The sequence below is a fragment of the Micromys minutus genome (genome assembly GCF_963924665.1).
Source record: "Micromys minutus genome assembly, chromosome: 14".
In the NCBI taxonomy this organism is placed as follows: Eukaryota; Metazoa; Chordata; class Mammalia; order Rodentia; family Muridae; genus Micromys; species Micromys minutus.
The window spans coordinates 47,583,575-47,603,737 of NC_137983.1; the positions used below are offsets into that span (position 1 = coordinate 47,583,575).

Here is a 20,163-nt window from a genome sequence, read left to right on the forward strand (position 1 = left end):
GGAGCTGAGTGAAAGGAGACACTGCTTGTCACTGAAACCCACAAGTCAGACAAGTCAGACAAATGACATGGTCTTTCTCCAGTCTTGTCACACAGCGAGTAAACTGCAGACCCAGCACTGCCCCAGGCAAGAAGAAAAAGCAGCCATTATTACCATTATTAATCTTCAGCTTTTTGAGGCAGGCGTTCATATAGCCCAGAGTGTACGCAAGCTACCGGTCCTCCTGCTTCCTCCTCCCAACTGCTAGGATTCCAACTGCACGGCTAAGAATTCAGCAGGAAAGATGCAGGGATGTCCTTGAAATTGAGGCAAAAGCCTTCCCTCTCCCTCTGTCTCATTCCAGCCCTCCTTACTTCTTTCACTCTTAAAACAAAGACTGAATCCCAGCCCTCCATGTTCTCTAACAGGACTTGGCATCAATCTAGGGCAAGCCACTGTTTTCTAACCACACTTCTGTGTGGTCTCATGGTTGGTATATGGGACCAACATACTGCCAACACTAATGTTTTATGGTATGGAGGACAAATCTCTATATTTAACTAAAACTTGGTAGCTAGCGGTGGATAACCTGTGCCAAATCAAGAGTACAGTGGATGAGGCCTTTTCTTTGCTCTTCAAAGGCCTAGAAGAAAGTTCAGAGGCCACACTCACAGACTCATTCAGTTAGGCACCCCAGATACTTCACTGAGGAATGAGTATCACTCTGGGGGGAGTTCCTGGCAAGAGCTTCACCCCTCAATAATAGAGGCTCAGGTTATGGACGGCCCTGTCTTAGGGTGATGGAACACCATAACTAAAGCTCCACGGGAAGGAAAGGGTTTATCTGGCTCACACTTCCACATCACCGTTCACGCACGAACGAAGCCAGGACAGGAACTCAAACGTGAGTGACTGGAACCATGGAGGGGTGCTGCTTATTGGCTTGCTTTCTGTGGTTTACTGAGCCTGCTTTCTTCAGTGCCCAGGGCCACCAGCCCAGGTCAGCCCTGCCCCAATGGCCTGCGCATCCCCTCATCAAACACGGCTGAAAAGGACAGTGGCATTGCTGTGCTTCTTGTCAGCACCTTGAAGCTTACGCTATTAAATAGTTTACCATAGCCACTTCTGAGCACGTAACATGGGCAGGTAAGGAGGTCCTTCTGGTTCTCGAGGCATGTTTGCCATGAGTGGATGCTCAACTGTCTCTCATGGTTTTTACCACTACAGGAAAAAGTGACAGATGGAGACCAAGCCTGACACTCATTATTGCCATATTCTTAGCCTGATGCTTGGTTACAGACACTTTATTTTTAGCAAACTACTAAATTTGATTCACCAATGTCTCACTTTAGACTTTTGATATCCATGTTGACAGGATGAACGATTACATTAAGATCTTGAAAAATGGGGTGCATGGCTTCCCTCTTTGTTTAGTTCTGCAATAATTTGTTATTTTTGGTAAATCCCAGTACTAAAACTATAAAAGATGCCATTTTATAAGATATACAAACTATAAATTTACCATTTTAGCTGTTTCCACTGCATGTTTCAGTAAAAGTACGTTCACAGTACTGTGAAACTATCAGCTCGTATGAATTTCCAGAACTTTCTCAGGATCCCAAACCAAATCTCTGTATCCACTAAACAGTAACTTCCCAATTTTGTGCTCCCTGCCATTGCTTCAGGAAACCCTGGTCACATGTTCTGTCTCTGTAACTTTGTCTGTCCCGAGACATCATGTGCTTGGCTAATTGCACTGGCCATGATGTCTCCAGCGTGTGGAGCGGGTACCAGGATCTCCTTTTGCAGGCGGGAGACAGTACACCGTGCGGACACCGTGCGGACACACTGTGTTTGCTCTATTGTCATCTGTCGACTGACACTTGGGTTGCTTCCATCTTTCACCATGGTGAATGACACTGTTGTCATTATGGACATATGCATCCTCATTCACACTTGTCATTCACACTTGGGGCAGGGTAAATGTGCCCAGCATGAGCTGCCTGGTCAATGGTTACTCGATATAGCGTATTTCCCTTAGCAGCATACAAGGCTCTAATTGCCCACATTTTCTTCAACACTTTTTTTGGGGGGCAGTGCTCATCATAATGGACATGGGGTTCTGATTCACGCTTCCCCAGTGGTTTCTTACTATTACCCTTTGAGTCACAGAGTTTTATGCACTCTTTGTAGATGTCCGTTGTGACACACTCCCATTCCACTGCCTCCTCTCAGGGCTGATGGCATGCCCACTCCATTTCCTGTCCACTCTCCATGGTCTGTGTGATGGTGGCGGGGAGCCCTCTTGCAGCATCTTCCTCCTGTGAGGTGGTAGGGCTCTAGTCCCCTACGCCATGCACAAGGCTTCCTGCCATTCTGAAGTCAAGCTTCCTTGAGGGGGCATATTCTGGCTGCTGTAAACCTTTACGGGCTGTGTAGATCTCCCACAATGGTCAGATAGGTCTTTCTCCCCTTCTATCATTTCTGTGATGGATGGACCCCTGGAGTATGGGTCCAGGGCTCTGATGGTGGGCGTGGCCCCATGCTCTTGCAGCAGTTTGGTGGATGGTGAGAGATGCTTTCCTGGCTTCTTTTCACTTTCTGTGATGCTTAGTTTGTTTATATTTTCTGTACCCTGATTCGGTTTCCACATCTCATTTCCAAATTTACCAGCAAGAAGTACCCATCCTATTGCCTCGACTTTCAAACATCCCTACTGTGAAACCCTACTGTGTGCAGTTGACTCTAGGTCCCTTTGCAGTACTGTTCATTGCCTGCTTTATTTACTATTTGGATGGCCTGGCTTCAGTATTATCCACCCTCATGGACACAGTCTCTGATTTGGACTGTGGGCATCTGGCTGTGGCGCTACCATTTTCTCCTCCTTTTGTACAGCAGGATTATATTGTAGTCACTCATTTTCAAGCACTGATGTTTACAAAAAACTTGGCTGATTAAAGCACAATTTAAAATAGCACAATTCCATCCAACTACTGCTCTCTCTGCTGGGAAGCTAGGGGAGGGAGGCTTATTTATTGCCTTTTGCACCTCAGTCCTGTTTGCAGAACACACCGGATTCTGCACTATACAATTTGAAATCTACCAGTTTGCAATCTTATTATTGAAAGAAAATTCCTAACTGGAAATCGGGTGGCTGGGATGGGCTTCTGATTTCCTCAGGGAACCTCAGGACTCTGTGAACTGTAGTGGCTCAGGCCTCTATCAGAGAGGACCCCAGGTAGGGCAAACAGAATTCGTCTACTTTCTTAGAGCTCTCTGCATTGATGTGTGAGGTCAAGTGTCTCTCTTGTGGTCTCTGTCCTTGGCTGGCTGATGCTTTGGCTCCCTGCATCCATCCGATGTCTTTTCCCTATGCATGTACTTCCTTTTCTTAGAAGAGAAACCATCCAGTTGGATTAACATCCTACTTTATGAGTGCTTAACCTTTTGCTCTCTTTCAAAGGCTAATCTACAAATTCAGTCACATTCTGAGTTTCCTGCAGGCATTACCACAAACACTTGAGCCTTCATCCCTTGAGGTTCCAGGGTGTTTAACTTTAAAGTCTAACAGGCAACAACAACAGAAAAGGGGCCAAAGCATCAGGTACTCTCAAGTCACATGAGAACTACCTTCTAGCCATAAGCAAGAGCATCAATTAACCAAGCCAGTGAGCACAGACAGGCTAAGTGATCAGTAAGGTGCCATTAGGAGGTCGAGCTTTGAAGTCCCTTTTATGTTTGTTAACTTCCTTTTAGATGCTGGGAGCCATGGGGCAGCTGTTACACACTGGGGGCCTTGCCTAAGAGTGGGGCTGCTGCAGGGTTTGGTGAGCCTCTAATCTTAACTGTCCATTACACCACAAAACCGCTGATGGCCATTGTGACCAGCACATACATTTCTCCTCAGGGATATAAAACACTATCAAGCTCACAGTCTTTCTGCCCTGAGCCGAGTCGGGGATGACTTTTTTGTTCTGAGGTGGTCTTTTGTGCCAAGGGAGGCTGAAGGATCAGACTTGAGTTGAACAAGTGTAGCCTGACTGGCCAGGACAATTCAAGAACAACTGGGAGAGCTCGGGGACATTTCCCAAGTCCATTCTTTCCGTATCTTTCCCTAACCCAGGCTAAAACACCTCTTTAGCAGTCGGTTTACAGAATCCTTTCAATGGTATGTTGGCGCACACATGGTCTTTAGATGTTAGAATTACAGATTCTACTATTCAGTTTTCAATCACATGTATTCTGGTAGTTACTTTCCCTCAGTGTGTGATGAGCTGCTGAGAACGTCTACCTAGGAAGAGAAGGGTAGGCCAAGGGGCAGACAGGCCTCCCAGTTTTCTGGGCTTTCTTCTGAACTCTCAGCCTTACGTGACTAGTTCTTATCTGTGCTATGGGAATAGGAGACAAGGTGCGCTTGACCGAGCCTCATGTGTCTGTATGATTATGAATGCCCAAGGTCCATGGTCTCAGAGTAGCTGTGGTTCCATGGAAAACCACAGGTATGCACTTAGCTGGTGAGCCAATGGGGAGCACAATGAATTATCTCAGGCCAACCTGGGAAGGCCCAGAAACTATCAGGAACCTTTTATCCTGAAAGTTCTCATTCGGGGAAACAGTTAAGTAAAATGTTCTTTGTATGTTATGCGGAAGTCATGTCAAGGCTAAACTTTTTTTTTTCTGGCAGCTCTGTGGAGAACATTACGCTATCTCCCCGCAATAGCATAAATGCAGGTCTTATCTCTTGACTGTAGCCCAGGCAATTAAGGGGAGGCTGGGACTGAATCAGTCTCACGAGAAAGGCCAAACCCATATTAATTGATAACATCAAAGTGGGGGAACGGCGTGACCAAGAATGAGTACAGCACTGAGCCATGCTGCCTGGCAGCTCCGCCGGTCAGTCCTCACCAGGCCAGGTCCCCAGACCCTGCGACTTTTTCGATGTGACATGGGAGTGTCGGGGAGAACCCGGCAACTGGAAAACAGTTTTGGGTCACACCCATATTACCAACACTGGGACAGGTAGTACCTGGTTCTTGCTACCGGGAATTTGAGGCTTGTTTTCTTGTTGATTTTCGTGTTTATTCAAGTGCCCACAAGGGTGTTCCTGCTCAAAATATCCCCATTTCTCCTCCAGCTTGAGTGATTCACGGAGAATGCTGGCCGGAGAGCTGTGCTCTTTCAGGGAAAGGGGGCTCTAGGGAGTGAATGGGGACCAGGGATGCCTTGTAAGGAAGGCAGTGTGGTGTCTCACAAGGCAAGGATTGAATGCCAATTCCACAGGGTGACATTCTGCGACTGCTCATGTCCTATGTCAGTAACACACAATGGCCGGGAAGGCAGGATGCGAAGAGCTAACTCAATGCCAGAAAAGAGGCTCTGAGAAGTTCTAAGGAATTTCTCACTTTCTCTGAGGCACTTCTCAGCAGCTTCACACAAAACTTAAAGACTGTAAGACTAGACATGAAACTACGGATCAATCAAATGCACCACCGAGCCCTGGTGTTTTCATTTTAGATGTCTATTTAACACTTTTAAATGTTTAATCCAAACTGCTCCCAAGTTCTCAGGCTCAAACTCACACTGCCTAGTTCAGTTTGAATAAATTTAATTAATAAATACTAACAAATATTGTCTCTTACAGCTTATCACAAAATAATTTTCCTCTCAAATCCAGGCCTTAATGTTTCTGTTAATCTTAGTGTATTTTCTTCTCCTTTAAAAAAAATTCACTCATTTATTTTAGGATGGGATTGAGGCTTCTTCATACATGCTTAGGCAAGTACACTAACATGAAGCTATATTTTTAGCCTCTCTTAGTATGTTTTGAGGATGCAATATTTCCTTCCTTCCTCTTCTTCTCCCTCTTCCTTTCCCTCTGCAGAATGACTCTAGGATCCTGCACAGGTGGGCAAGCATTCCATAACTAAGCCTAATTCACTGGCCTGAAAATAAAATGTTTTCTAGAGAAATGCTTATAGTAATATTAGTTTGGGGAATATGAGTGTTCGAAGGACACATGGTCACTTTGTCATGGCACTGGGGTGATATGTTTATGCATGCGGGGATGCTGTCACCCAGAAATCCTAGGAAGGTCAACCACAGCACATACCATGTCACAGACAACCACAGCATATACCATGCCACACCCTCTTGGGTCTCCTTTGGCCACTGTACAAGGTGAATAGGAAAAGACCAAGCCAGTGCGGAGCCTGGTGGGACACCCAGCAGAGGACTGTGCTGTGCTTGTCAATCTGTGTTTGACGGACAGGTGTGGAGGCAATACCTTTGCTCTGTGCGCACTACAGGAGCGGCTCGGTCATAATTCAACTCAGAAAGAGAATTAACTGAGTTAACTGATGTTTGAAAGAGACATAGCTCAAGCTGGAAGACTTGGTGTGTTAGGGAGGTACCCAGAAGCCATGGGGACTCATCTTACACAGGCAGGCCTGGAGCACACACAATGCCCGGATACTGCCAAGGGCATAGCAGCTGGTGTAATCAATGACAGGTCAGCAACCGGATGTCAATTAGGGGGAGGAAAGAAACACAGACTGGGGTCTCTGAGGCAGCCCTGGCATGCAGAGAATGTTGAGGAGGCCTAGGGTAGACACAGCAGGTAGATCATCATCCCCTAAAATCCCAGCCAGAGCCAACCAGCAAAACAACCGGAAGAACTCTGCCTGCCTGAGACAGGGACTGCACAGGACGCTGGAGCAACAGGAAGGCTGTCAGCCACCCAGCCTGGAAACGGCAGGAACGCAGGCTCGGGCTGCCCTCCGCCCCCCGGCATCCACAGTTCCCGAACTCTAGAACTATGAGCTGTTGTTTTGAACTGCTGTACCAGTCGTGCATGGACAGTTTTCAAAGCTCAGTTCTGGTCTGCAGCGTTCGTCAATTCCCTCCACTTTTCCAAGAAACCAAACAAGAGCCTGGCTTCGGAACATGGGATGTCCGAAGGTTCTATTCTTGGCATTCAGAAAATAAACAGCGGCTTGGCTTTGTGACGGAGCTAAAGGGTAGTTTTGTTTTGTGTTTTGTTTTTTAAATACTTTCTATGCAAAGACAATCTGCGATGTAGCAGATAGTACAAAGTACTTTTGATCGCCTTGTTTGAAAATGTACAGGGTCAATCATCAATCATTTAGAAGATACTCATAAAATGTATGAGTTTTTGTGTGAATGTAACTTTGGAAAACAAGGTCATCCATTTATCTATTCAAGGAGAATGTCAAAAGGAGAGTGAGAGAAGCCAGGACTTTAGGATTTAGAGATGGGGGTGAGGCGGGGAAGCGGGAATGAATAAGAAACCCCGGAGGAAGGGGAAGCTAGGAGGGAGAGAGGGAGAGAAAGAGGGAGAGAGAAGGAGACACGGAGTGTGTGGGGTAGTTCTAAAGGATCCAGCAGGGACCTCAGCCTCAGGAGAGCACTGGAAGGAAAGAGAAAAGGAAGAACCGGAAAACTGGGACAGGCAGAGCGAGGAAAGGACTAGGGAAGGGAGCAGGAGGACAGGGGAGGAGATGGAGTCTCAGCACAGGGGGCAATGGGAGAGGGAAGGCTGAGGGGTGAAGCAGACACTGGGGAGATGGCACTGAAGAACCTGCGCATAGGGTGACGTGCTGTTAGGGTAGAGCTGAGTCCTCCTACAATTCCTATGTCCAGTCCCCAGTCCCTAGCACTTTAGAAATGGATGTCTTTGGAGACAGGACCCAGATAAGGTTGAACCAGTCCTCACTTAAGGAGGAAGTGTGGACTCAAAAAAGGGAGCCACACAGGGAAGGAATGCTGCCGACAAGTTCAGGGGGAAGTCCATAGAAGATCTGCCTGATCCTGCTTTGCCCTTGGCCTTCCAGATTCCTTAATGGCGAGAAGATGACTATTTCAACTGCCTGGTCTGCAGGACTTGATCCTACAGAACCAATATATCCGTCAAAATCTTAGGGATGAAGATTTAAAATGTATCCTTAGAGCGGAGCCCAGAGATCATCCTGTCTGGAATGAGTCCATTGTTGTGGGGTGTTGAGCCTAGCATAAAAAGGGGAAAGGAACAGGAAGACAAGAGAGAAGAAGAGAGGGAAAGGAGGAGGGGAGGCAGAGGAAGTGGAAGAGGAGGAAGTGGAGGAGGAGGAAGAGGAAGAACAGGAGCACACCCCTGAGAATGCAGACTCCTGGCTTTATGGCCATTCAAGAGTTGTGTGGTCCTCCAAGTGGAACAGCTGGTGAAGCCCCCCATCATCATCATCATCATCATGCATACGGATAGCTTCCAAGGGCCAGGTGTCTAGTTTAGTATCTTCCTCCCTGGGAATCTTGGGTAGTACATGGCACTGGTGCCTGAAGAACCCAAGCCTGCAGTGTACCCTGGTCTGAATGAGGAGGTTTCCTAAACACTCTAGGAGGGTTAAAGCCAGCTGCAATACCCTCTCCTCCTGAACCTCTTCAGCCAGCAATAAGGGGCAAGTGTGTCCATGACTGTTGGAGAAGATACCTGGAGGATGAGCTACTACTCTCAGGTCCAGGCCACATGGGGACCATCTATCTCTCCCGAGTCCTGTCCTTAGGACCAGAACCACGAGGCAGTGTCTCCTCGAGCTCCTGAGAGCCATGTGACCTGCAGGCCCCTCCCCTACCCCTCCTTTGTGTATTCCACCCTCTGAGTTCCTACCTAAGACCCATTTCTCTGACAGGTACTGGGTCCTTGCTTCCTTCTTGCCCTGGTAGGGACCAATGATGAGGCTGGCCAGCTGAGGGGCTGGGCTGACTTGGCCACCGCACAGGAGTACCAGTTCACACAGTTTGGCTCTGGGAGGGCTGCTGGCTGGTGCAATGAACATCTTCGGCTGATTGGCAAAGAGGGTTCCTTGGTACTGCTGGATAGATGAATGGCGTTCAAGTCTGCAGATCTGTGGGTAGATGGAAGGAAGTCAGTGGGGGTAGAACTCACTTCTGGTCAGGTCAACAGTGAAGCTCACTTCTCTTTCTTTATTTGAACATCTATTTATTTATTAAATATAGGTACACTGTAGCTGTCTTCAGACACACCAGAAGAGGGCACCAGATCTCATTACAGATGATTGTGAGCCACTATGTGGTTGCTGGGATTTGGACTCAGGACCTCTGGAAGAGCAGTCAGTGCTCTTAACCGCTGGGCCATCTCTCCAGCCATCTCTTTTCAAAATTCAGACTCAAGGTAAGGCTACTGCACTAGTCAGTTCCTGTCAGTATGACAACATAAATGAGTCAAACACAACCAGAGCTTTCTCTTGGCTCATGGTGTCAGAGGTGTCAGCCCAGGGTTGCTGTTCTAGGCACGGTTTCTGGGAAACAGACTGCAGGACAAGGGCTGGGAAAAAGGCCTACTCCAGTGACCAGTTCCCTCCAGCGAGTCCCTACCTCCTAACAGCCCATTCAGCCATGAACCCATGCATGAATTAATTCGACATGAGGTTACCACCTTCCCCGTCTAATCACTTCTCAAACAGCATAGCTAGCTGGAGACTGAGGCCTCAATACTAGGCTGTGGGATCCCACTTTATATCCAAACCACAAGAGTAATCCATTCTTCGGCAAATTTTATAAGTATTGAAGATTAACCAACTGATAAACAGACTAAGTACATCTCCGAGCACTGTTTAAGTAACTCGGACTGTGTTGGTGAAGGGGAATATCTACTCCTAGTGCTGACCTTGCCACCCATCACTCAACTCAGGGGGCTCCAGGGCTCTTTCTCAAGTGACTAACAGACTCTAGGACTGCTTCAGATAATACCAGGTGAGAAGAAGGCAAAGAGATGGAAAGAGAGTTCCCATCCCTCAGAGAGAGCATGTGTCCTGACAGGGGTATCCTAGAAGATGTTTGGAGGGGTCATTCTGATCATGTTCCGAAGGGTTCTTTAGACAGCATTTGAGAACAAGGGTACCAGATGGTGGGAAGCATTTGAGAAACAGACAAATGCGTCAGAAATCCCCTGTTGCCTGAGACAGTTGTTGTGCCATCTGGTTGACCCAAGGACAATGGCAAGGCATATTATTTTTAAATACACTTTACTAATAACGGATTGGCAAAGTTTTTTTTTTTTTTTTAAGTAGAAATAATCTAGGAGCTGTTGGGAGTTACATATTTTGAATATTTTAGCCAGTCTGTTTCTCCAATATCTGGGATCAATAGCTTAGGGAGATTAGGGGCTTCGATGTCAAGTAGAAGGGGAAGAAACTCTTTTAAAAAGAGTGAATCCGTGCTGGGTCTCTGTTCAGAGGGTGAACGACCCTGCATGCGGTGGACAGTAAGTTGCTTAGCTGACACTTCAGATGGTTTTCCACTCACTTTGCTCACTACAGTGGTGGTGTGTTTTGTTTCAGAGACAGGCCTTGCTGTGTCAGTTAGAGGCCTGGAACTCTTTTCATATTCCCGCTGGCCCCCAACTCTCTGCCTCTCGTTTCTATCTCCTGAGTGCTGGGATTATGTAAGCATGAGCACATCCAGCTCTAATGGAAAAGGAGGGCCCAGCTGTGAAAATGAAGCATCACTGTCAGGAGGGCCAACTTCAACTCCGTCATCCATTTTCTTTTCTCTTCCTTCCCATTGAGTTTTATAATACTGGGTATCAGCAGTGTGCCCCTGACTGGCAACTGGCAGCAGGCCTCTTCTGTACCAATGATACTTTTATTAGCATGGTCAGGAGCAGACCTGCTTGGGAAGGTTGTGGAACCTTCAGGAAGTGGAGCCTTGCTGGGAGAGGTGGGTCATTGGGTGTGGCCTCTGAGGTGTTATAGCTGGGCATCACTTCCTGCTCACTCTCTGTTTCTTGTGTGGCTGTGCAAGTGACCAGCAGGCCTCCCACTCCTGCTGCTGTGTCATACCCACCATGATGGAGTGGTCCCCTTGAACAGTGAGCTACAGCAAACATTCCTCCTTTAAATGACTTCAAGTATTGGTCAAAGTAATGAGAAGAGGAACTAAGACCCTCTGCACACACCTTAGTAAAATTAGGACATGCATGTACAAGAAGCTCATTGCCACAGAAACTGTAATGACTGGCACAGTGCTTGCTGCTAAGCTCCTGTGAAGTCCTTCCTGCGAGGAAGGCTTAGAAACAGGCTGCTTCTCAGGGCCTTTATTAGTCTTCCCAGGTTCTCAGACTTTTTCCCCAGTAAACTGCGACATCACCTGTAAAGACAGGAACCTGTGCATCCCAACCCTTACAGATACCCCATCTAGCTTTTTAGGCAAAGCTAAAAAAAAAAAAAAAAAAAAAAAAAAAAAAAAAAAAAAAAGTCCCAGCCTGTACACTGAGTGGGAATGAGTCTGTCATGCTGAAGTCGGCCACAGGAGGACTGGAGACACATGGATTAGGAATATTGGCATGGACTTAACTTTCTTGATGTGTCCTCTCCCACACAATTTCCTCTCATGTCAGCAGACAGTGTTTGAATAGCCAGCAGGTCTTACCAACCATGGAATCCCAAAGTGTCTCAGAGGCCACCAGAGCCAGAGCCAGACTAGGAAGGGCACGTGCAAGTTACAGAGCATAGTTCTGCAGAACCATCTCCCTAAATGCCAGGGATAAAGGATGTGTGTGCTGAAGTGCACCTGTTATCCCAGCCTTAGTTACAGAGAGATGCTCAGTAAAAAGATCTTGGAAGAAACAGCAATTAAATGGAGTTTGCTGACACTCAAGCAGCCTCTAAAGTAAACAGGACAGGCAAAGTGCTGAGGGTGAGCCCCAGGTCTTCAGGAGAGTCTCGATGTTCTCTGCAGATGGTGATGCAATGACATTTTACTTGTATCTCTATGTACTTATGGGCATGTAAGTGAAGGAGCAACGGCCAGGGATGTAGTCCAAGCTGCTGGTGGGGGTTAGCAACAGTGTGGTGCCAGCTGAGGCCAAAGCCTGGGCATTGGCTGCGCTTTAGAGAGCGCCATTCCTCTGGTTGTGTGTTTGCCCTCATCGGGGAGGCTACTGATTCACCAGAGTTTAGCTCAGACCCTTCAAATCTGTTTACCCAGAAGTCAGTCACGGCAGACTACTGCTGGAGCGGAACAGAATGCCCCAGGCTTCTAGCTCCAAGGAATCCCAGCTATTTATCCATGATCAAGAACAAAACCTGGCAGGGGTTGATGGTTCAGTCACTATGGCCAGGGCACTGGATTTCACTTGGTGTGAGAGCTCACCTGCTGAGTGGCTCGCTGAGGGAATATCCAGGTCCCTGGTGAGCCACACATTCGGTGACCAAATCCTCAGTGACCAAACCCTTGTGGCAAACAGTATAAGGGGCTGCAGCTCCAGGAGGATGCTTGAGACCATTTACCAGCCACAGGGCAATGGGCTTGGGCCACACAGTGCTGTCCTTTCCCAACTCTGCTTCTCACCAGGAGCCAGGAGGCAGGCACATACCAGGTTAGTTGAGATAATGCCACACCTGAGTCCCCACACAAGCCCTCCACCGCATCACAATTGCACAGGGATTCTTCTGAGCAGTGTGGAAAACGAAATCAGATGGCACCATCCGAGATCTGCAACATGGGGAATTTGGCACCTCCCTAATTGGTAAAGAGCTGGTCATGCAGCTCCGTGTACACTGGGGTGGGTCTCTAGAATATTCACTTGGATGTAGGACAGGTTACTTGGTGACTCCCTCTTGGGTCAGGCCTTGTGAGTCCACATAGGGTTCCCTTCTTTAGTGACTTGCTTTATCCCTGTAGCCTGGGGCTGGGGTTGTGTGCGTACTAATACACTCTCTCAAATGCACTCTGGCCATTGAGCATGTTCCTCAAGGATTCCACCAAGGAGCCTGACCTTCTCGGTTCTCTGCTGAGGATGGCTGTGCCACACTCTCAGAAATGAATATGAGAAATGTCAATTTTCTGCATGTTATTTAAAGGGTGTGATTGTGCCTGTCTAGCCTCACATTTCATGCCCCAATTTCTTTTTCCCTTCAAGGACAGCGCACTCTTCCTCTGCAGAGTCTTGCCTAACAGACACTAACTACCCTCACCTGACGTTCGAATGCTGCTCATTGGTTAATCAATCAACCATTCCATCTGCCACTCATTTCATAGAATGACGGGCGACACTCTGAGAGCACAAGAATGGGAAGGGAAGTTGGCCCACTTTGTTTCTCAAGTGAGGACGGCAAGACGTTTCATTCAAGGGAGAGAGGAGCCTGGGAAGACCAGGAAGGGCCGGGAAGAGCCGGGAGTGGGAAAGACGGAGCAGGAAGCACAAGGCAGGGCACTTCAGGTGACAGGGGTCTAGAGCTTGGCACATTCCAACACATAGCCCAGGGTCACTGGAGTGTGGGTGTGCAGGGGGGGGGTCGCATGTGGGTAATGAGAAAAGATAACTCTTTTAGAGTCATTAGGAAGTGACCACGTGATGAGCCTACGTAAGCAGGCACCAGGTCAACGTGACTGCCCAGCGAGAGGACTGTAAAGGAGTTGTCAAAAAACTCATTACACAGCAAGTTCCAGGCCAGCTTGGGCAATAGGGTGAGACTATCTCAAAAAAGAACAAACAAAATCCAAACCAAACCAAACTAAACCAAACAAAAGCAAAAACAACAACCAGTCATGAGAGCAGCGGGTTATGTTATCACCTCTTTAAGTTAGGAGAATTGTCCTGTAGAAAGAATACGCGAGGACAGACAGAAAGGCCTTGTTGATCATCAAACATGAAAAAAGTGCCGTGATTTTACTAAGAAATGAAGAAGGGAAGGGTGTGAGTTTGGAAGGGGGGAGGATTCAGGACAGAATGAGCAAGCAACTCTGCTTGGGCCTAGTCCTGTTGTCTGCTTGGCTTGTACAAATCTGGAGGTCGGCATGAAAGACAGGGAAAGAGCCATGTGTGGCAGCTGCGGGAAGAGTCATCCATTGGGGTGGAAGGTTTCCAGTCCTCACCTCCTTCCCCCAAGCTGAACACCAGTGGGAAGGAACTGCAGGTGTTGAGTAAAATGTGGAGACCAAAATTGCTTTTTATTTTCCATTGACACTGCCTGCAGGCTTGACCTTGGACTTGTGGTTATGTGACTTTCAGCTGCCGGCCACTCAAGAACTCCTGATGGCAGAAAGAGCTCACGTCCCGTCCTTTCTGCGCACCACCCCAGTGTGTAGTCCAGCCTCCGGCGCTGCATTAGACTCTTGGACTCAGCATCCCTACTGATCTGCCTTCCTATCAGTGGCGGGTGTGGACTGTTCCCAGTGAAGGCTAATAGTCCCCACCGAGCATGGCTGACTCCCACTTGCCCACCCAAGAACTGCCCTGTCTCTTCCCTCATCCTCATCACCCCACACCCACAAATAAAACCGTCTCTCCATTCACTTGCACTTTCCGTTCAACCCCTCTCAGTCTTTGCATCTCCGTTCCCACACCTCCTCCCGATCTGTGCTCTCAGCACATCCATGACATCACCTGCCAGTCAGGCACCTTCACAGAATTGCAGACCACAAGCCGCAGTCCTCCCAGCACTCAGCGTAGACTGTGGTACCCACATTCCTCCAGAGCAGTTTTTCTCATGCTACCTGTATCCCCTCTGTTGCTAGTTGCTGGTTCTATGTCCTAACTGCTTAATGTCTGATGGCCCATGGTATCAATGATGCTCATTTGTCCCGCTCCCCTTTAGTGGCCCCTAGGAACCAGCCTCGAGGGGCCTTTGTATGCGGCTGATGGCCAGGTTCTGCTTTCAGTACAGACCCAGCCAGCCTTCTGCTCTATTTCCCTTGTGTGTGTGTGTGGGGGGGGGTGTGTGTGTCTGATACACTTTTCTGTCCTGACCACAACTTTCCCTCTTGCTCCCCAGAATCTGCTGGCTCTGCAGCCTTCCATCTTAGTTAAGGGGAACCCCACACCTCCTGATGCTGCAGCCCACATCCTACAGTCAGACTTATACTACCTGCCTTATGACCTATGCCACCTGTCCAGGGTCTGACTGGCTTCACCATGAAAACACTGCTTAGGCCCTTTGTCAGGGCTGAGCGAGGCCCAGCACAACCCTAGGGCCCTCCTGGCCTGTACCAATACCACTGAGTCTGTGTCTTTCCTGCTAGCCCCCTTCCTGGCAGCTCTTCTTGCTACGGTAGGGATTTCAGAATCATAAGCTGTCCTGGTGCATCATTTCACCAGAGCAAAGGCTGAAACCCCCACAGTGGGCAGCAGCAGGGCTCTCACCTCTAGGGACCTGCACTCACTGCCCATGCCTCTCGGGCAGCCATTCCCATCCCAGGTCAGCTCCTGTACTGTACCCCTTTCCCACCTAGATGACTGTGCCGTCCACTCCGCTCTCTGTCTGCAAGGCCTGCCCTCTAAGCAGAGGGTGCCCCTGGGCTCCCAGCACACTCTTCCCTAAGCCTGGTCTGCTTTTCCTTCTCTCAAAGCTTCCAGCACCTTCTGATGTAACAGATCATTTATTTTGGGGGGGATTGTTTCTCGTTTCTTCTGCTGGAACCAAAGGCAAGAAATGGCTATAATGCTCAGTGGTGGATCCCGGCAGGCCCAGCAACACCTGGCATGCTGTGGATGCTCAGCTACATTTGCACTTAATGGGTTTCTTGGGTAACTGTGATGTATGGTATATGGGAAACCTGGGATCTGATTTCAAGAAAGCTCCAACTTTAGCTTGGGGAGTAAAATATACCACTTTCGGGACAACCTCAGTGCAGGCCATGAGGAGAGGCGGCCGTGGAAGATGCAGTGAGGCATCAAAGCATGGGCTGCGGTGATGGATGGGCAGGGAAGGGCGAGGGTCCACATGGGGAAAAGGAGGAGCCGATCTTGGGGAACATTAACAGCAAAGAACCCAGGCAGTGAGGAGAGGAGGAAGGGGAGCTCTCTCCAGCCAGGGGCAGGGAAGTAGCCTGGCTCATCAGGCTGCCTCCAGAGGGACAGTGGGGGAGGGGGAGCTTTAGAGGTACTAATGACTTTCCTCGGTATTGTGACAAATACCCATGAAAGCCACTTAAGATGGAAGTGTCTTTTCTGGCTTCCCATTCACAGAGGGAAGGGCTGTAGGGGCAGGAGTCTGTTCAAACTGCTCACACTTGAGTGCAAGTCAGGAATCAGGGAGCTGAAAGCAGGGCCAAAGCTTAGGGGATAGAGCCTGGCCACAGTCAGGGTGGGTTTTTCCACCCCACTTAACTTAACCACGAGCATTTCCATGGTGATCCTAACCTGTCAATGCAGGTGTGTTCACGGGGAGGCTGCAGATGTCGGCCATCATCCCGGCTACAGGACGCAGCTCTGCAGATTCCAGCCTGTGGGTCCATAGAGTTCCAGGTGGACGGACACAGCAGAGAGGGCAGAGAACTGTCCTGTGCCCTGTGCTTTCTGTCCTTGCCTGCGGCATCTCCTCTTTAGGCTCTTCAGTTGGATCTCTAGAAGCGTTTGTAATAAGCTGACATGTAATTCGGTGTTCCACTGTTTCTCAGCTGCTAGAGCAGCTTAGCAAATCCTAGGAGAGATTTAGGATGCCCTGGCTTACGGCTGCTCAGTCAGGAGTCACAGGGGGGAGCTGGCCTGTCTGTCACTCCAGGCTCAGCAGTGTGGCAGAACTGGACTGAGTGTCAGGGTGCTGGGGTGTCCACAGCGAGGGCTGCTTCGGGAGACCCTGCCCAGGCGAGCTGTTGTGTTACATGCATGGACAGCAGAAAGCAGGCTGTGAGTTTAGATCAGTTGTTCTCAACCTTCCTATCTTTCCGGTGACCCTTTGTTTCTCATGTTGTCTTGACCTCTCCTTCCAGACTGTAAAATTATTTTTGTTACTACTTCATAACTATAATTTTGCTACTGTTATAGATCACCGTGTAAACATCTATGTTTGCTGATGGTCTTAGGTGACCCTGTGAAAGGGTTGTTCTAGCACCAAAGGGGTCATGAGCCACAGGTACGCTCTGGGGGCAGCTCACAGCTGGGCAGCAGGGCTCTGGCTTATCTGTGCAAAGGCGACAACAGTGACCAGAGGACACCATCATTTCTAACCTGGCACTTAAAACAAGTTTTAAGTCTTTAATTTGAAACATTGCTCCCAGGCATTTTTTGAAAGAACTACAAAAGTAAAAAAAAATCAAATCAAATCAAATCCATGTCTTATAGTCTTAGTTGGGGTAAATGAGCCAATACACCCCACTATCCCCAAAAGATATGTAAACTCACACCAGTTTTGTCCTGGCTTGACATGGGCCCACGGGCAACAGCAAAGCAGGTGAACTTGAAACCTTTCTTCTGTTGGAAGGGTAGTGGTTTCTCACTAGTGCAAAGACTTCCCAGTAGGGAGCCATGAGCCAGTCAGCGCTTCCCCTTCAGCTGCCAGGAGCCAGCAGACAGGCAGCTTGACTGTGGGTCAGAGAAGATGGGACAGTGAAGATGGGGCAGAGAAGAAGTAGGAAAGCTTCTGAAGGGTGTTCTGCTGCCAAGGGCATGGTGGGAAGGCCAGGAAAGCAACAGCCTCAAGAATAAAGGCTCCTGAGTGTCACCAAAGGTTCTGGGTTCACACAGGTGAGGGTACAGCGCCCTGGGCTTTATGCACAAATTTCAGTAAGGACTCAACATTTTCTCACTAGGCTTTGAGCTGTAAAATGATTATTTAATGACTGCCACAGATTATTTAGCAAATAAACACAACCACACAAGTTTAAAAGTAGTCAAAGTGACAAAGAAAACCTTTTTTTTTTTTTTTAAAGCTTGCCACATTTGGAACAGAATGCTCTACTCCAAGGGATTAAAGTAGTCTGCTGATAGGCATTTCCAGGCCTAGGGACATGAAGGGCACTAAGTCAGAGAATGAATAAAAACAAGCCTCCTCCCCCACAGGGATTAGGCACCTCTAGAGTCTTTTCTCTCACCCTAGAGGCTGCACCCAGCATGTGGCAGAGTAGGACCACCAAATAAAGCCAGCACTTCCCACCCCACACCCACTCCAGCCTCTCTCTGTGCGCGTGTGCGCGTGTGTAAGTAGTGTCCACAGAAGGCCGATTTGTGAGGCTAGCACACGCTGCTCATTCACTTATACAGCCCAAACCTTCATCTTCTGCTGGACACACCCGTCTAAAGACGCCCGGAGAACGTGTCGCCAGTGTACGACAGGTTTTTGTTGAATTTGCCTTGTTTCTTATCTGATCTTCTTTCCTGTGGCCACCCAGAAGCCCCCATTGAGAAATCCTTAAGAATGCCCATTGTTATCTCTTCAGCATCCCTTCTGTCCTCAGAAGCTTGAGTGACAAGAGGGTAGGCCTGGGCTCCAGGAAGGGCACAGGCTTAAATCTCAGCTGTCACCGTGTGGCCTTCGGTGGAGCGCTCAGCTCTCCTGACTCTTTACTTTTGCAAATGCTCTCACGCTGGCCATTGGCTCGGCAGACATGATGGATGGAGAAGTGGAAATGCAGACACTCTAGAAATGACAGTGGTCTTATCATCGAGGTCTTCCACCCATTTACACCCATGTGACATTCACACTCTGCGCACTTGTTAAACCATCCTAGGTTTAACAAGCTGCCCAACTGTCACAAACTTCCGGAGGTAAAAAGATGGTTACCCTTAACATTTAACAGTTAATAAAACCAAGGTGGTGTATTGGTAGTGGGGTAGGAGGCACTCAACTATGCCTGTAAGTAGTTGTGTGAGTAGAACCCATGCCTTGGTTACATAGCATAGTGCCTTGAAGACACGGTTGCTCTACCAGGAGCCATTAGCATCGTCTGGTCTGAAAGCGTGATAGTCTTTCTAAGCATGAGTTCCTTTTGACAGTGTTTGAGATATTTGAGTCCTTTATTCGATATCCACAACCCAAATCTTCCAACAGGTCTACATTCATCATACTTCGAGGTTAAACTTTAAGCTTGACCTTATTAATTTGGGACTTAAACACAATGGATAATTCATAACGATGTCTTTGCTCCCTCGCACTCAGGCTGTGAGACTGTTTTACTTTGTATGCCAAGATGCAGAGGATGCCCTTCCAGAGTTGTGGAGGCCATCTTTAATCCTGCTAGCCTCCCCATCTGATGTCTGTCTAACAAGGAGAATCCTGTGAGAATGTGAGGCAAGTCATGGATCAACTAGATTCAGTGCTCTGAAGGCGGAAGGAGTAATAATGTACTGGCTGATATCAAGACTGCTCTGAAGGAAGATTATGGCCCCTAGATGAGTCAAAAGTGTACGTGTGTGCACTTAAGTAACATTCAGATGTTGATCCATTAAGAATCCCCAAGGTGATAAGCTGATAACAACTCAGACTCCAGATACTACACAGTGCAGCAGCGTAGGCTATGTTCTGAAATCTGAGCTCCAGGGAGGGATGGGAGGAGAGTCTGCCTCTAACGCAGTAGCAACGCAGCCTTGAACATCTGTGTCTGGTTAAGTGGACTGGACTCGGGGACATTTAACAGGCTGATGACTGGGAGGTGAGAGCATGTCAGGGAGGGGAGGCACGAAGGCCAGCAACAATGGTGTAAATGATTTAGAGAGTCTTAATGTCCCTGGCAGCGATGGCCCAGGCCAAGCACGTGCTGCTGAGTCTGAGAGAGTATGGTTTATATAATCTCCCTTGGCTTTAGTTCGAAATAAGATGGGATAAAAAAAATCCAAAGAACATACTAAGAAATAGTATGCGGTGAGGACAGAGGAGGAGTGTTGGGAACTAAAAAGCCCCAGCGTCAGGCTGGGGCTACCTGCTGGTGTGTGGGTGGCATTACTGTGCTGAGAAAACACCCAGTAAACAGAGTCTATATATCGTGGAGGAAGACAAAAGGGCTGTTACTCGCCCACAGCACTGACTGAAACCCCCGCCTTATGAGAAAAAGGCACAATACGGTGCGGGGGGGGGGGGGGGGGTGTCGCTGGCACAGTTTCCAAGTTCCACGTACAAGAGGCACTTGTGGCTGTCCACGGTGATGCCTGAGTTGGCCGAGGCAGAAGCACCCTGACATCCACTGAATGCTACTCAGTCAGTGTCAGAGTTTGGTGTGTGCCAGACTTGGGGTTTTTAAAGCGTCGTTTGAGTTTTAAAAGCTACATAAGTGATGGGAACACGGCTGTCTGGGGAGTCGACGAATAACTCTCGAAAAGCCATAAATCTGCCTCTCCTGCCTCGTAGTGCTCGGCAACTGTAAGAAGTGTGTCGGAATTTGAACTCGTTAGGTAGTTTTTCTTTTCTATTCCTTTCCTTTCTTTAAGAGTCTCACACTATAGCCTGGCCTGGA

The 20,163-nt window shown here is 48.4% G+C and overlaps 1 protein-coding gene and 1 long non-coding RNA gene across 7 annotated transcripts in view; one reads left to right on the forward strand and one right to left on the reverse strand.

Annotated features, from left to right (window-relative positions):
* The window catches only part of LOC308429859, a 33,424-nt gene extending 19,152 nt beyond the window's left edge, over positions 1-14,272 (forward strand). The window contains exons 2-4 of one of the 2 annotated variants that reach the window (XR_013975332.1): positions 8,992-9,166; positions 12,917-13,216; positions 13,974-14,272. This is a non-coding gene — a long non-coding RNA (uncharacterized lncRNA). The remainder of the gene's footprint in view (positions 1-8,991; positions 9,167-12,916; positions 13,217-13,973) is intronic. The other variant, XR_013975333.1, reaches the window with a different exon arrangement.
* MCPH1 (microcephalin 1) overlaps positions 1-20,163 on the reverse strand; it is a 189,839-nt gene that overhangs the window by 2,511 nt on the left and 167,165 nt on the right. For all 5 annotated transcript variants that reach the window (XM_080928880.1, XM_080928878.1, XM_080928879.1 and 2 more), the window contains one exon: positions 8,642-8,879. In XM_080928880.1, the coding sequence (XP_080785006.1) occupies positions 8,642-8,879 (238 nt within the window). The remainder of the gene's footprint in view (positions 1-8,641; positions 8,880-20,163) is intronic.